This window comes from Procambarus clarkii, chromosome 56 (assembly GCF_040958095.1).
Source record: "Procambarus clarkii isolate CNS0578487 chromosome 56, FALCON_Pclarkii_2.0, whole genome shotgun sequence".
In the NCBI taxonomy this organism is placed as follows: Eukaryota; Metazoa; Arthropoda; class Malacostraca; order Decapoda; family Cambaridae; genus Procambarus; species Procambarus clarkii.
The window spans coordinates 27,600,442-27,616,933 of record NC_091205.1 but is presented as its reverse complement, the minus strand read 5'-3'; the positions used below and the strand labels follow the sequence as shown (position 1 = coordinate 27,616,933).

The window sequence follows — 16,492 nt, the reverse complement described above, 5'->3', positions numbered from 1 at the left end:
CACTACTCCATGGCCTTCTGCTGCCAGGCTGGTGGTGGTAATTGTTGACAGCGACCAGAACAATGGTTGCACTTGGAAGGAACCCGCTACTGGTCACGTTGTAATGACCCACACAATGGACCACCTCCCTCTCGCCTCAACGTTAGTGCCTCCCATATCTCGCTTTTTACCTCCATCCCAGCCTCTCACTCTCCTCCTCCCTCCCAGCCTCTCACTCTCCTCCTCCCTCCCAGCCTCTCACTCTTCTCCTCCTCCCTCTCACACTCTCCTACTTTGTACACCTCTGTCATATTGCACGCTAATACTTCATGTTGCATGCTGGAGAGTCAAGTGTCACGCCAATGCATCGTGATACAACCTCATGTCTCAGGTGTCACGCCCATGCATCATGGTACACCTTCAAGTCTCAGGTGTCGCGTTTGGCTGGTTATTTTTGCGACGATAGTGAACCCCTGAGACGCTACATTTCCCTGACCTTCCCTCACCGTGCTCGCTCGCAATGGTAACCTGAGTCACCCCTCTACACCCTTCACTGTCTCCCCTCTCACTCTCAAGTCTGCTTCTATGGAAAACCCCAAGGACCGTACCAGCCACTCTAGTGTCGCTCACCTCCTTAACTTCCCTCTCCTCCTTCTGATCTTCCTCTTCACATCATGGGTTGCTTTTCCTTTCAATTGTTCTTCCCTCCTCCTCCTCTCTCCCTCTCAACGAGGGAGAGTGGCCGGACGCAGGTAATTTGACTCCTGGACACTCCTCCTGCTAGAGGGTTTATTCTTTCTTTAAGACAACCTAGAAGACCCCCTACTCCTCTTGGCTGCCCTTAATACTCATCTAACTCCTCCTGGACACCTTTCGTCCTTATCCAGGATAGTTCGCTCCACCACCTCCTCCACCAAGTCGGTTTCTTCGACCCTTTGGAAGGTTCTCTGGTCCTCCTGGATGGCTTCCTCCATCTCCAGGACGCCTCCCCACCGACCACCCCAGAGTTCTGTTCACATACGGCTCTAATTTCACCGTAGCCACCACATATCGGGTCTCTTACACGAATATGAGGGTGGGATTGAAGTATGGGAGGGAGCTGTGGAAGGGAGTTGTGTGTGGGTGAAAAGTTACAGCGTTGACGAATATAATGACACACACACAACATGTGCGTTAACAGAACCAAAAGGTAACAGTCAGAGAAATGGTGTCGAGCTGGAGGGATGCGACAGGCTCGGCTGTTCCAAATTTAAGTGAACAGCCTACTCGAGGGAGTGAGCTCGGACTTGTCAATATATGCAGGTGACGCAAATTTAATAAGAAATGTAAAAACCAAGAAGATCTGCGGAAAATTAGAAGAAACCCATGAAAAACTCCAGGATTGGGCAGACAAATGGCTGCTAGAATTCAATTCCATCAAGTGTAAGCTAAAATAAAAAAATGGTAAATAAAAAGAGGACCAGGAGGTATCTACACCATAAGGGCAAGCTACCTACAAGAATCAAAAAAAGATTAAGGAGGGAACAACACAAACACCGGAAACACACATTAACAATGCAACATATTAGCATATGGGACGCTGAAAAATATTAGAAAGGCATTTATAATCCTAAATAAGGACTCTTTCACGACAATCAGTACAGGTTATGGTTGAAAATACTGGAATATGCAACACCGCCCTGAAATTAGCAATTGAAATATAAAACAAAAATTATAAAGTATTAAGGGTTGCAACACAAATTTATCCAGAACTAAGAGGGTAAAGCTACTAGGATAGGTTAAGGAACTTAGATCTCACAACCCTAAAGGAGAGAACAGGGGGAGGATATAATTACATTATACTGAGAGGTATAAATAATTTAAAAAAAGAAGGTACCAAGACTGAGTTGTATAGACAATGTAGACAAGGAGAGTCTCTTTAAATTGAAAGAAAGTGGGCCAAGAAGATATAACCCGGTCACAACCCCGCTGCAACGTCCTAGTAGCCTAGTTATTCGACAGGGACCAAAGATTATTATTGGGAGAGGAAGCTGGAAACGCAAATGAGTCTAAGAAATGTATGGAAATACTCTTACCCTGTACGGGTGGTCAACAAGTGGAATGCTCTGAAAGCAGTTGTGGAAGCCACCTTCATCTACAACTTCAAGGCAAAAGTCAACAAAAATTACGAATATCAAAATAGTAAAATGTTAATGCAACAGATATAACAATGCCAGTAAGCGGAACATAAAGAACAAAACCTTACTTCTTAGTTGTCATTGATAAACACAAATAGGTAAGCTGATATCACTATTATGTCAGGCATGTGGCTGACAGCCTTAATGTCAGGTGTGGGGAAGACAGCGATCACATAGCGACCTATACCAGCGCGAGATGTTTCGCCCGATGGCAAACACCTCGCTTCGTGTCAGATGCTTAGCCCGGTAAGAGACGTCTCTCTCCGCCCGGTGGGTGGCAAGCCGCAGTTACACCAACACCGAGGGAGGCCTACACCCGCCGACCTTCATCTTGTGATTGAGCCATCTCACCCTGGTCCACCACACTGACTACAACACGCGCTTCCCGCTCTCTGTGCCCATCCCACACAAGAGAATGTTACGGGGCACTTGTGACACAGAGGCATGAATGGTGTATGTTGTAGAGATCGTATGTGGTACCCGTGGACGACAGGTCCGACATGGCCAAGACCCCCCGTAGACTGTGCTGAGCGCGGGGCTGGAAAGGTACCTGGTGGGCCTCTAACCCGGACCACCCACACACCTGACTCGCTCTACAGTACTCTGGGGACTCCTGCTGCGCCGCCTCCCCGGTCACAACCCCGCTGCAACGTCCTAGTAGCCTAGTTATTCGACAGGGACCAAAGATTATTATTGGGAGAGGATTGCAAGCAAGGGAAGGTGTGAGTGGCAGTTCGACAACCATCCAAGGCGACCACACACATCACCGGACGAGTCGTTACAACGGGTCCATAGTAGACATTAACTTGAAGGCCGCCCGTTGTTGTTTAAATGTCTTATTTCAGTGAGGGTCAGCCTGCCTTCAGAGGGGGTCCTGAGTGTGTGTGTTTGGGTGTCTATATATATTAGCCTTAATGTGTACGTTCCTGTTTATATAGAAAGCCGTATATGGAACCTAACAAAAATAAATTGCCGAAGCAGAAATATATCAGAGGGCAAAAACAATGAAGTTATCCATCCAGTAATGCATCCAAAGCATCAATTGTGTAGCATAGGAGTGAGGGACCAGCAGAAAGGCAGCTGAGGTTGCTCTCTTCTGCTTCATTCACCTTATACAGTGGCTTAGTCTTTTACAGGCTAAATAAATATAAATAAATATGTATATTATATTATAGATATATATATATATTATTTATATTACCACGGAGGAAGAATTGAAACAGGAATTTCGGTCTTTCGTATTTAACAACACATCTTCGGAAGGGTGAATTTAAGAACATCAGTTCACCCTTCTGAAGATGTATTGTTAAATACGAAAGTACTTAAGGAAATTCCTGTTTCAATTCTTCCTCCGTGGTTTAACAGTCACATTTTTCATCACGGGTTAATTTTCGTGATTTACACACACACACATATTATTATATATATATGTATATTGTATATTGTATATATATATATATATATATATATATATATATATATATATATATATATATATATATGTATATATATATATATATATATATATATATATATATATATATATATGTCGTACCTAGTAGCCAGAATGCACTTCTCAGCCTACTATGCAAGGCCCGATTTGCCTAATAAGCCAAGTTTTCATGAATTAATATATTTTCTCAATTTTTTTTCTTATGAAATGATAAAGCTACCCGTTTCATTATGTATGAGGTCAAGTTTTTTTTATTGGAGTTAAAATTAACATGGATATATGACCGAACCTAACCAACCCTACCTAACCTAACCTATCTTTACAGGTTAGGTTAGGTTAGGTAGCCGAAAAAGTTAGGTTAGGTTAGGTAGGTTAGGTAGTCGAAAAATAATTAATTCATGAAAACTCGGCTTATTAGGTAAATCGGGCCTTGCATAGTAGGCTGAGAAGTGCGTTCTGGCTACTAGGTACGACATTATATATATATATGTCGTACCTAGTAGCCAGAACGCACTTCTCATCCTACTATGCAAGGCCCGATTTGCCTAATAAGCCAAGTTTTCATGAATTAATAAATTTTCTCAATTTTTTTTCTTATGAAATGATAAAGCTACCCGTTTCATTATGTATGAGGTCAATTTTTTTTATTGGAGTTAAAATTAACGTAGATATATGACCGAACCTAACCAACCCTACCTAACCTAACCTATCTTTTTAAGTTAGGTTAGGTAGGGCCGTTCCCGCCATCTGAGGAGTTGAGGAGCTATACAACTTGTAACAAGCAGCCTTGCACCCTGCATGTAATCAATATTGTAACTTTTTTTGTGTAATGACATTTTCAAATAAAGTTAGATAAATATACACTCATACCAAAAGAATAGGGGTGGTAGGAGAAGAAAATATCAAAGTGTTCAGTGAGGATCCACAAGGTCTTCTCTGAGTACTCTTTATTTTCTTCTCCGAGGCTATGGGTCCCTACACTTGCACCAGAGGTGGTACCCCTTCTAGGTATATATATATATTATATATATATATAAATAATCACATGTACATATATATATATTATATAAATAATATATGTCTATTTATATAAATAGACTAATATATATATTAGTGTGCGTCTAGGCAACGTTTGTCCGTAAAGTAACAAAGGTATAATTATACGGTAATGGGCGAGAGCAGGCCGAGATGCTGGGGCCGCGACCGAGACCATAATTAACCCATGGAATAACTTCATCTTAGGTGGGCTTACGCACCTGGTCCGTGACGTCAGCGTCCATGGCGGGCACACGGCCGATTGGACCAATCGGAAAATGATTCTTGAAGTTGTTGAAGATGATGCGGAAATCGGAGAGGACTGGAGCATTGTCGTTAATGTCGACGACGTGCACAGTCACGGGAATGTCCGACCTCAGAGGCGCGGACGTGGCGCGCACATTGAGTTGGTACTTCTTTTTCGGAGACTCGTAATCAAGGTCGACGCGAGTGACGAGTTCAGCGCGACCCTCGGAGGGATGCGCGACCATGCTGAAATTCTTTGCGTCAGGCCCGCCAATGATGCTGTACTGGATGAGGGCATTGCGGCCGGCGTCGGGGTCCCGGGCCCGCACCTCCCCCACCGTGGACCCCACGGGGGAGTTCTCCGCGATGTACAGCTGAATGCGGTCCGTGTCGAACATGGGAGGGTTGTCATTGATGTCTTCAACGTCCACCAGCACCGTGACTGACGACGATCGTTCCGGGGCGCCTCGGTCTACCGCCAGAGCCACCAGGGAGTACTGCTCCACGGTCTCCCGGTCCAGAAGGCGGGCTGTCCTCACCACTCCGGAGGTCGGGTCCAGCGAGAAGGCGCCATTCCCGTTGTCTCCGCCAACGAAGGAATACACGACTCTTCCGTTCAGACCCGCGTCAGCATCACTAGCCTTAATCTGAATTACGGAGGCGCCAACCGAGGAGTCCTCTGGAATGGAGGCACGGTACGACGGTTTACTGAACGCAGGCGCATTGTCGTTCACGTCTACGATGGTGATTTCAACATCGGTTGTGTCGGAGAGGGGCGGGGTACCGTTGTCGCGGGCAGTGACAGTGAGAAGGTAGCCGCCTTGGGCTTCTCGGTCTAAGTGCTTGGTGGTGGTAATCGCGCCCGTGCTGGGATGAATTACGAATTCTGGAACGGATTCCCCGCTGAGGGAGTAGGTAATGCGAGCGTTCTCTCCCGTGTCACCGTCGGAGGCCGCCACCATTATCACAGTGCTGCCCTCTGGTGCGTCCTCGAATATTGTGGCAGAATACGGCGTGTTCTCGAATTGTGGTGGGAAGGTGTTGGCGTCACTGACGTTGACGTACACGGTGGCGGAGTCGTACCGTCCGCCGGCGTCTGTAGCCGTCACCGTCAAGATGTAACTCCGTTCTTGCTTATAGTCGAGGGGCTGCGCCAATGAGATCAATCCTCGTCCGTTCTGCGCAGTGATAGAGAAGCGGCCGCGCTCGTTCCCTGACGTTATGGCGTAGTGGAGACGCGGGTTTTCGTCCCTGTCGGTGGCGGTGACGGTAACGACGGGCGTACCAGGGTAGTCGCTCTCGCTCACAGCCACTTCGTAGTTCTTAGGGTGAAAGACTGGATCGTTGTCGTTCTGGTCCTGAATCTGTAGGATGACTGTGGCGGAGGCTGACTGTGGGGGATCGCCATGGTCGCGAGCCACCACCGTGAAGGTGTAGTGGTGGTTCTCTTCCCGGTCCAGCTCCCGCCGCGTCAGCACCCACCCCGTTGACTCCTCCACCTCCACAGGCAGGTTCTCCCCGCCGCCATCCACGTTGTAGGTTAGAAGAGAGTTGTCACCGGCGTCGTTATCAAACGCTTGAACGCGAACAATTGAGTATCCGACGGGGACGTTCTCCTGAACGGTCTCCTGGAAGAGTGGCGTGTAAAACCTGGGAGAATTGTCGTTGACGTCCCTTACGTTGACGAGGAGTTGCGTCGTGTTGGATCGTGGGGGCGACCCGCCGTCCTGGGCACGGACCACAAGACGGTAGTGACGGTTGGTCTCGTGATCCAACGGGGCGGCAACACGGATCTCGCCCGTCAATCCGTCAATTGTAAAGTGTCCAGCGGTATTGCCGCCGATTATGGCGTATCGCACCTGGCCGTTCTTGCCGCTGTCGTTGTCGCTGGCCTGGATATGGGCAATGACCGGGGAGGCGGCTGCACTTATGTCTTCGGGCACCTCTACCGTGTACGTTCTCTCCGTGAACTGTGGGTAGTTGTCGTTTTCGTCCATGACGGTGACGGAGATCTGAGCGGTGGCTGTGAGGCGGTGCTGGGCGGGGCCCTGGTCCTCTGCCTGCACCGTCAACGTGTACTGGGAGTGCTCTTCACGGTCCAGCGGCAGGCGCGTCGACAGCTCCCCGGATTTGGGGTCTATTCGGAACACCTCGTTAGCACCTGAAGGATTGAGAATAGTGTAACGAAGGTCTGCATTAGGGCCAGAGTCTTGGTCCGTCGCGCGAACTGTTAGGACGGTGGACCCGACGCTTGTAGACTCTCGGACCGATGTGTCGTATTCCTGACGCTCGAACACCGGTTCGTGGTCGTTGGCGTCGTCGATGTTGATTTGTAGAGTGGTGGTGGCTGAACGAGGCGGCGATGATGCCTTGTCCACCGCCTTGACACGAAAGTAATGGACGTCGACGAGCTCGCGATCGAGGCGCGTCTTGGTGGTGACGAGGCCCGACGTGGGATCGATCTCGAACATCCTCTGCGAGCGGGCGTCGAGCACAGCCTCGATAGAGTACGTCAGTGGCGCGTCCTCTGGGTCTGTGGCCGTCACCGTGGTCACTGACGTGCCCTTGTCCGACTCCTCCACCACGTGCGCCACCTCAAGTGTACGCTCGAAGTACGGCGCCGCTGTTTGCATTTGGCGACGGATGCGACGAATGTGACCTTCGTTGGCGGTGGCAGCGCTGTGCAACACCAGCGTTAGGTCGTGGTCGTACGGCGCCGTTAGCCCTGAACACGTTAGTTGTAGCCCCAGTTTGATTCTTGTCACCCCCGTCAGACACGTGTCGAAGAGACTGACCAAGTCGCCGCCATGGGGCTCGATGGTAACACGGTGGTCTGACACGGAAGTGTAGTCAAGTCTGCAGGCCTGCGGCGTCCGTGGCAACAGGGAAGGGATTCTGAGGATGACCTGAGACCTCCGCAGACACAGTCTATCAGGATCGGCTGGATCGGGGTCAGGTAGGGGCAGAGAGAGAGCCGCCGTATCTATCCAGGACGCGACTTCCCGCTGGAGGAGGGCGGCGTGGTGGCGGCAGGAGTCGCCCGTCACCAACACTCGCACGGGGAAGGAGGCGTAGTCGATGGGCGCCCCGGGCCTCTCCGACCACGCCTCCACCCACACCGTTACCGGGTTGGTGTAGAAGGTGCCCGAGCAGTCCAGCGGGTGCTTGACCGAGACCGTGCCCGTTGTGCGGTCCACGTGGAGGAGTCTGTGGACGTGGCTGGACGTCCTGCGAGAGTCTAGCTTGTAACGGGTAGGTCCGTCCATGAAGGCGAGAAATACGCCGCGTCCGACGGGCGTGGTGTCGGGTACTGTCACTAGGAACCCCCTTGTTGGCGCCAGCAGCCCTGCCAGCAGCAGTAGCAACACCTCCCACCTCATGCTCGCACTATTCACTCTACACCAACACTATTCACTCGAGAATCACATCTAACTCGGAGTACGACGCACAGTTGAACTAATCACAGACGTGCGGGTGTGAGGCGGCAGCAGGGACGCCGAGCATGGTACCGAGGGCGTGGCCTAGGGACACTGGCACTGGCATCCTGGGAGAGAGGCGCCGCACACACCCACCACGCGCACTTTCTCAGTCCAAACTGGAAGCTGTCTGGATTACGGGTCTCCACCGGTACCCTCTCCCCAAACTCATTTCCAGCACTCTTCCTAACCCGCTCACACCAGTACCCCATACACGATACTCTTATTATTAGCACTAACGTCTCCAACTATGTACCATAATAATTACCGGATAATATGCGATATGTATATATATATATCGAATTCACAGAAGAGCGAGTGGCGGCATTTGGCAGTTAGCGGAGGGTCCAGTCACTGCACCGGTTGATGCCAACAAGTGGGTTGCTATTTTGCTCCTCAAAAAGCTAGGTTCAACGTAGCCTCAATGGAGCAAGTTCCTGGTGTTGGGGGGTGTGTGTTGGCGGCGGTTAGGGTGGTGAAGTTGTTGGCGGAGGTGTGGGTGTTGGTGGGGATGTGTGTTGGCGTTGATGAGGGTGTTGATGTTGGTGCTAGTTTTAACGAGGACTAGGCCGGAAGTGTTGGTGGTGGTCGTGATGTTGGCGGTTAGGGTGTGTGTGTTTTGGGTATTGTGAGGGCTTTAGTTTAGGGTTGTCATGTGTGGTGGTGATTGTGGTGTGGTCTGTGCGGACAACAACGTTGATAATAGCAAAAAAGTACAATCTTATCAAACATAAGTACAGGTGCATTTATACAGCTACTCTAAAGCAAGGCGCTTCACATCACGGGTCGAAACATCAAAAATATTAAATATTGGGTTACCTTACCATCATACTTTTGTCACCATAATATTACCGTCTTTATAAACATGGGAGGAATTTGTTTTTTCAAATCTTACCGTTGCTGTTTAACCTTTATAAAAGTCAGGGTCAAGGGCAAGTGCTGTATAAGTGTGCAGTTTGAAAATAGATTTGACTGGTGTAATTGCAAAGGAATTAAAAGTGGTGGCGTGGAAAATATTGTTGGAGAAATAATGAGGTTGCGAAGAAAATATTGAAGCTTTGGTTACCAAGGATATTCCTATTAGTTTTAATGTGAATCTGAGAGAGGTGATTAAAGTGGTTAATATTAAAAGAAGTTTACTCGGCTATTTGAAAAAAAAAAAATTCTAAGCACCGAACAAAAAATTCCACGTGTTCACTCCCTCACTCATCCGCGTGTTCACTCCCTCACTCATCCACGTGTTCACTCCCTCACTCATCCACGTGTTCACTCCCTCACTCATCCACCAGTTCACTCCCTCACTCATCCACCAGTTCACTCATTCACTCATCCACCTGTTCACTCCCTCACTCATCCACCTGTTCACTCCCTCACTCATCCACCTGTTCACTTCCTCACTCATCCACCTGTTCACTTCCTCACACACCTTTGATATTGATACGAGCTATCAATAGTCTCTATAGCCTATAATAGTATCAACAACGTCACAGTATCAAGTACTGGGCAAAGTACAGTCACAAGACGTTAACCAACTTAAAAGTCACCGGGACTCCCTCAAAAGCCAAGACAACAAATCAGTATCTTATCCTTCATGAAAAGTATATTATTCACTCGAGAATCACATCTAACTCGGAGTACGACGCACAGTTAAACTAATGAGAGACGTGCGGGTGTCCGCACTTCCTTAGTTCCTCAAGAGCTTAATATCACACCACTGAAACCTCCCATTGACCCTATGACAATTGAGGTGGACCTCTCGACCGTCCCACAGGTAACCCTCAGGCATTACCAACTGTGAATAATACTTTTTACCCTCTCGACGTACACTTAATAACAACTTAAATATCACATTCCGTAGTACTCACTGTACCGGAACCTACGCAGATGTTATAATAACAAACCGTAATAATAATTCATTAAACACCTGCAGTAAACAATCAACAGTGTTGGCTGCCCTGAAGCACGAGTGTGACACACACACACACACACACACACACACACACACACACACACACACACACACACACACACACACACACACACGCACGCACGCACGCGCGCACGCACGCACGCGCGCACGCACGCACGCGCGCACGCACGCACGCGCGCACGCACGCACGCGCGCACGCACGCACGCGCGCACGCGCGCACGCACGCGCGCGCGCACACACTGGCTCGCTGGCCAGCGCTCTCACGTCTCCCAACAAGCAGTTAGCACTTTGACAAGACGTCCAAAAGGAATATCAACCTTGACACATTGAATAAGCCGCCATCCATACGGACACGTAGTGTATATGCACACATTAAGTGTATAAAAATATATATAATCACTTACACGATATATTTATACATTACATTAATGTATAAATGTATTCACATGCTCAGCAACGCACAGTCATAGATGAAAAAGGGGGGAATATTATACATGTATATTTGTCCACGAGTTGATTGTTATAAATTGAAAATCATTGTACCTCCGGCAGCTTTGGAAGACAATCAGCTCTTGCATGTAAAATTCACTTGTATATATTGCTCTTCTCAAATTGGATTTTCGGGTTTGTGGGCGGCCCCGGACACTCAATTATCTATATTATATACCATTTTCAGTTTACTGTTTTACAAGCCGTCTCCCCTCCCGTAACAACTATTGCAGCCCAAGAAATAATACATAAATTGACCCACAAAGTCTAAATTCCCAACAAATGCAAGTATAGATAACCTTTGAACTTCGAAATAACTTTATTTCAAGTAGAATAAAAACAGAAGTAGAGATGCGTTCTCCAAGTGAACAAGTGTAAACACACCCATACACACACACACACACACACACACACACACACACACACACACACACACACACACACACACACACACACACACACACACACATACACAACACACACTTTTTTGTGTGTGTGAAAAAATTAATAGTTAGTAACAGTTGATTGACTGTTGAGAGGCGGGTCGAAAGAGCGGAGCTCAACCCCCGCAAGCGCAACTAGGTGAACACACACACACACACAAATACAAATTAACTGTTCCTTTGTGTAAATAACAATTCCTTTAATTTACTCTCGAAACCCAATCCAAATAATTTTATATTTTTAAGCTTGGGAAAATAATTACCTTTCAGTGGAGGGTAGAAAGCAGAAAGTTAGATTGCCGAGCCCGGAGTTAAACACAGAGTAGGGGAGAGAGGGGGGGAAGTGGTGGAGGGAGGGAGGGGGAAGTGGTGGAGGGAGGGAGAGGGAAGTGGTGTACGGAACTAAAGAGGAAGGGAGCAGGAACAGAGGGAGGATAGGGAGGAGGTGACCTGAAACACTATGATTAAACTGGATGGCAACTCAAGGGGAGCTTTCAAGCCGTTAGAAAAGCTGATGTCAAACAGTGCCAGTGGAACTGTACCCCGGGTGGGACGGTACCCAGGTGGGACGGTACGCAGGTGAGATGGTACCCAGGTACTCACTTAATTGTACTTGCGGGGTTGAACTTCAGCTGTTTGGTCGCACCTCGCAACTGGTGTACAGGTTCCTGAGCCTACTGGGCTCTATCATATCTACACTTGAAACTGTGTATGGAGTCAGCCTCCACCACATCACTGCCTAATGTATTCCATTTGTTATACTCTGATACTAAAAACATTCTTTTTAATGTCTCTGTGGATCATTTGGGTACTAATTTTCCACCTGTGTTCCCTAGTGCGTGTGCCCCTTGTGTTAAATATGCTGTCTTTGTCTACCCTATAAAATTCTCTGAGAATCTTGCATGTGGTTATCATGTCCCCCTAACTCTTCTGTCTTCCAGTGACGTGAAGTTTAATTCCCGTAGTCTTTCCTCGTAGTTCATACCCCTCAACTCGGGTTATAGTCTTGTGGCATACCTCTAAACCTTCTCCAATTTAGTCAGACATATGTGGTATACAAAGTTCTGAATGAGTCCTCATACAAGTTTCTAAAGGCCGTAATTATGTTGGCCAACGTCGCATATGCCGCTGGTGATATCCTGTTGATGTGGGCTTCAGGGGGCAGGTCTGGCCTGATATCAACCCTCAGGTCTCCCCCCCCCTCCCTACCCCAGGTGAGACTATATTTGACGGGGTAGGAAGGCGGAAATCCTTCAGACGTGAAGCCTTGGACACAGGAGACTCCTTCCTCCCAGGTCACTAGTCACTCCACCACATCCTACCCAGTCTTCTTTCCTCCTCCTATTCCCATCTATTATTACCCTTTCCCTTCCTTCCCCCCTCCCCCCTTCATCCTCTTCTTCCCCCCTGCTTCACCCTTTAACTCTACTTTCGCCACATAACCTTCCCTCTCCCCTTCCCAAACCTTTCAACCAAAAAAAAAAAAGATTTTCGTATTTTTATCCTGTTTTCTTTTTTTGTGGACGCCTTTAAGCGCCGCGGTTCCAAGTACCTTTTTTCTAACTCCTTCAATAAACAGAAAACGGGAATAACCACGAGAGTGCGAGTTTCACGTCTGATCTCAATTTGGTTATTATTACACAATGAAATCATCATACCGCGCTGTGGAAGGCACACGTCTGGGGTTACCCAGGACACTGGTTCAAGCCCCCATCCGTGTTCGCCAAATGGAGTAGTAGTAAGAAAGTCACGCTGCTAAACTTGGTGCTAATGTCATCAAGTCTGTCACTGGGGCTCGTCTACGCTGCCCCTCCCTGCACTGATGGCACGCGATCATGTCTAGTCGGGTGTGCTATTGTCGGGGTCGGGAAGCCTCTTAAGTTTGTGGAGGGTTCTCCTTGGCCAACGTCTGACCATCCCTAGGGAGGTGGAGCGTCTCACAGTGTTGGAGGTGGAGCATCTCACAGTGTTGGAGGTGGGGCTTCAGGCAGTGTTGGAGATGTAGTAGTGGGCATCCATCCATCATACACCTGTTGGAGGTGTACAAGTGTGGAAAAGCCCGGGTGAACTCTAGAAGTGTTCACAATTCTCGTATGAACGTGTGGGCGTAAAGAACTTGAGGGTGTGAGGCCGTGCCACCTTTCAGCCCATAACCAAGTTCGTCGCCTTAATGCACCTCCACCGTCCCACTTTTCGTCGCCGGCGGCAGCCCTCACGATAAAAATTCGACCTAAACACCATTTTTCGGCTTCCTTGGGTGTAGAAGTTTGGTGGGATAAGAGCCAGGGCTGATGTGGCACTGGAAAAACTTGGCATCACTCAAGTAATCTTTTCAGTGTCACCAAAGAGACGGATTTCTAGTTGAAGAACCTCTAAGGCTCTCCTCGCTGCCTTCCCTGTGTCATGCTAATGTCTCTGGATAACTTGTGCCGGGGCGTTGTTTGCCCAGGTCTCTGGTGGCACTGGGGCGTTGTTTGCCCAGGTCTCTGGTGGTACTGGGGCGCTGTTTGCCCAGGTCTCTGGTGGCACTGGGGCGCTGTTTGCCCAGGTCTCTGGTGGCACTGGGGCGCTGTTAGCCCAGGTCTCTGGTGGCACTGGGGCGCTGTTAGCCCAGGTCTCTGGTGGCACTGGGGTGCTGTTAGCCCAGGTCTCTGGTGGCACTGGGGTGCTGTTAGCCCAGGTCTCTGGTGGCACTGGCGCGCTGTTAGCCCAGGTCTCTGGTGGCACTGGGGCGCTGTTTGCCCAGGTCGTAAAAAAGAGGTTATACTATACCAGTTCCTCCTATACTCCTCGATGATGTGTGTGGGGCGCCTTGCCTACACTCCCCGCGGGGAGGAGGAACGCCGGCATTAAACTAGCGCCTACAAACACTGGACGATATTTACCAAAGGCTCGCCAAATAAGCTCTAAATTGGCGATATTTGCCAATGAAGCGAGACGCCAATTATCAGAATGGTTCACGAGCCGGCAACTCGAGCCCCGGCTGACTGTGTCAGCTCAAGCCCCGGCTTGAGCTGACATATGTATACTTGTTACATATGAGCTTGTTGAGCTTGTTATATGTATACTATTATTAGTAATGACAATAATAATACCAATAATAATTATAATAATAATACAACATCAGGCACCTTAACCTCACGTAATTAATAATTGCAATCTAAACCTAACCTAACCTAACCTAACCTAACCTAACCTAACCTAACCTAACCTAAACCACTTCCGAGACTCCCGTAGGAACTTTGGACTCATATATCCTACCAGTCTATTAACCTTCCTCCCTCCCCCTACCACTTCCAAGACTCCCGCAGGAACTTTGGACTCGTATATCCTACCAGTCTATTAACCTTCCCCCCTCCCCCTACCACTTCCAAGAGTCCTTTCCCCACCCTCACATACACTAGAGTCCTCCCCCCCAACATGTACTGATGCACGAACTCTCATATATCCTGGAGGCTCCTCACATTGCTGCCTATTTCCTTACATGTCCTACAGGGGACATTTGACACGCTACCGTCCTCCAAGGAAATAATTTAAGAGTTCATTACCAGTATTTTAAACGCTTTAAAAAGTGACGCTATAGTTCTGTCCCCAAAGGTTGAGTGCTTGAGTATCTCGTGTCAACTCTGCACACTCACAAGTACAGTACATTACGTTATAAATCAAACATCTTCACAGTGGGCACAATAGTGACGATTCAACGTCGATTCAACGTTCATGACACACACAGATCACAATAGCGTGATGCATCAAATGAACAAATCCACAAGGGCCGTGACGAGGATTCGAACCTGCGTCCGGGAGCATCCCAGACGCTCAGTCGATTAAGGCAGCGTCTGGGATGCTCCCGGACGCAGGAACAAACCCACAAGGGTTCGAATCCTCAAACCCTTGTGGATTTGTTCATTTAACGTTCATGACGTTGTTTCGACAGTGCCTGCTGCATGGGTAACTACACACCCTTTCCCTTAATATAACAATAATAACATTACACAGAGAGTAATCACACTAACGTAATGTATCAGTGAGAAAATCCGTAGGAGCCGTGATGAGGATTCGAACCTATGCGGTGGGTGTTCCCACCACATTAACCTAGTCCGGCTTTAATGGAAGGCTCAGGAAACCCTCGTAAGTTCAGTAGAACTTCAGGTTGCCATCCTTTTTTTACCATGTCGTGGCCTAGTTGACTAGGGCGTGTGCTTGGGAACACCCACCGCATAGGTTCGAATCTTCATCACGGCTCCTACGGATTTTCTCAATAATAACATTGATAATGAGAGTGATCATTTAATTATATAAAACAAAATATTACTTAGGGTATTTTTACAGTGTTAACAACGTATTTATATATAATTCTTGCGCCATATATTATTTGACCTCGTGGTGGAAACTGATTAGTTAGTCATGAGACAGTTCGTGTTGATAGTTCCCACTGGGGGGGGGGGGGGGGGAGGGGGACAGGAAGCCTACTGGGCTCATCAACGTCCCCCAGAGGGCCAATTACTCACTTACTCCAGGATGCAGCACCCAAGAATTAACTCTTATGTACCTATTTTACTTCTAGGTAAACAGAGGCATCAGGTGAAATGAAAAGAGCCCAATCGTTTCTGTTTATCCCGGGAATTGCGCCTGGGTCCCTACGTTTATACCTTGCATGCTATAAACGTTTAGGAATACACGTAAAGACTACAAATTCTTAATGTACTTACTTAATGAGGGAGCCGGTCGGCCGAGCGGACAGCACGCTGGGCTTGTGATCCTGTGGTCTCGGGTTCGATCCCGGGCGCCGGCGAGAAACAATGGGCAGAGTTTCTTTCACCCTATGCCCCTGTTACCTAGCAGTAAAATAGGTACCTGGGTGTTAGTCAGCAGTCACGGGTTGCTTCCTGGGGAAAGCAACTTCCTGGGGGCAGGTCCTCGACCTGCCTGGTCGAGGACCTGTCCCGCGGGGACACTAAAAAGCCCCGAAATCATCTCAAGATAACCTCAAGATAACCAGCCAGGTAAGATATCAATATGTACTCTTTGGAAGCACAGATTTTTCTATGTTGTTTGATAATGACATAGCTGCAAATATTTACATAAATTTATCTGAGGACCACTAACACTGTAGTGGCCTCGACGAGGACAGGAAGCCGGCGGCTTGTCAATAGTCTCCCACTTGCGCTGATCATACCGGTTGGATTTTAAAATTTAACATAGTTTTGGCATTTACAGCTTCGGTGGGTAGGCGGTTCCATAGGTGAAAACCCTGTGGGAGAAA

At 48.3% G+C, this 16,492-nt stretch overlaps 1 protein-coding gene across 4 annotated transcripts in view; it reads right to left on the bottom strand.

Annotated features, from left to right (window-relative positions):
* The window catches only part of stan (Protocadherin-like wing polarity protein stan), a 190,478-nt gene extending 182,006 nt beyond the window's left edge, over positions 1-8,472 (bottom strand). For all 4 annotated transcript variants that reach the window (XM_069305988.1, XM_069305987.1, XM_069305990.1 and 1 more), the window contains exon 1: positions 4,866-8,472. In XM_069305988.1, the coding sequence (XP_069162089.1) occupies positions 4,866-8,270 (3,405 nt within the window). In that variant the 5' untranslated portion in view covers positions 8,271-8,472. The remainder of the gene's footprint in view (positions 1-4,865) is intronic.
* Between the last annotated feature and the right edge of the window lie 8,020 nt (positions 8,473-16,492).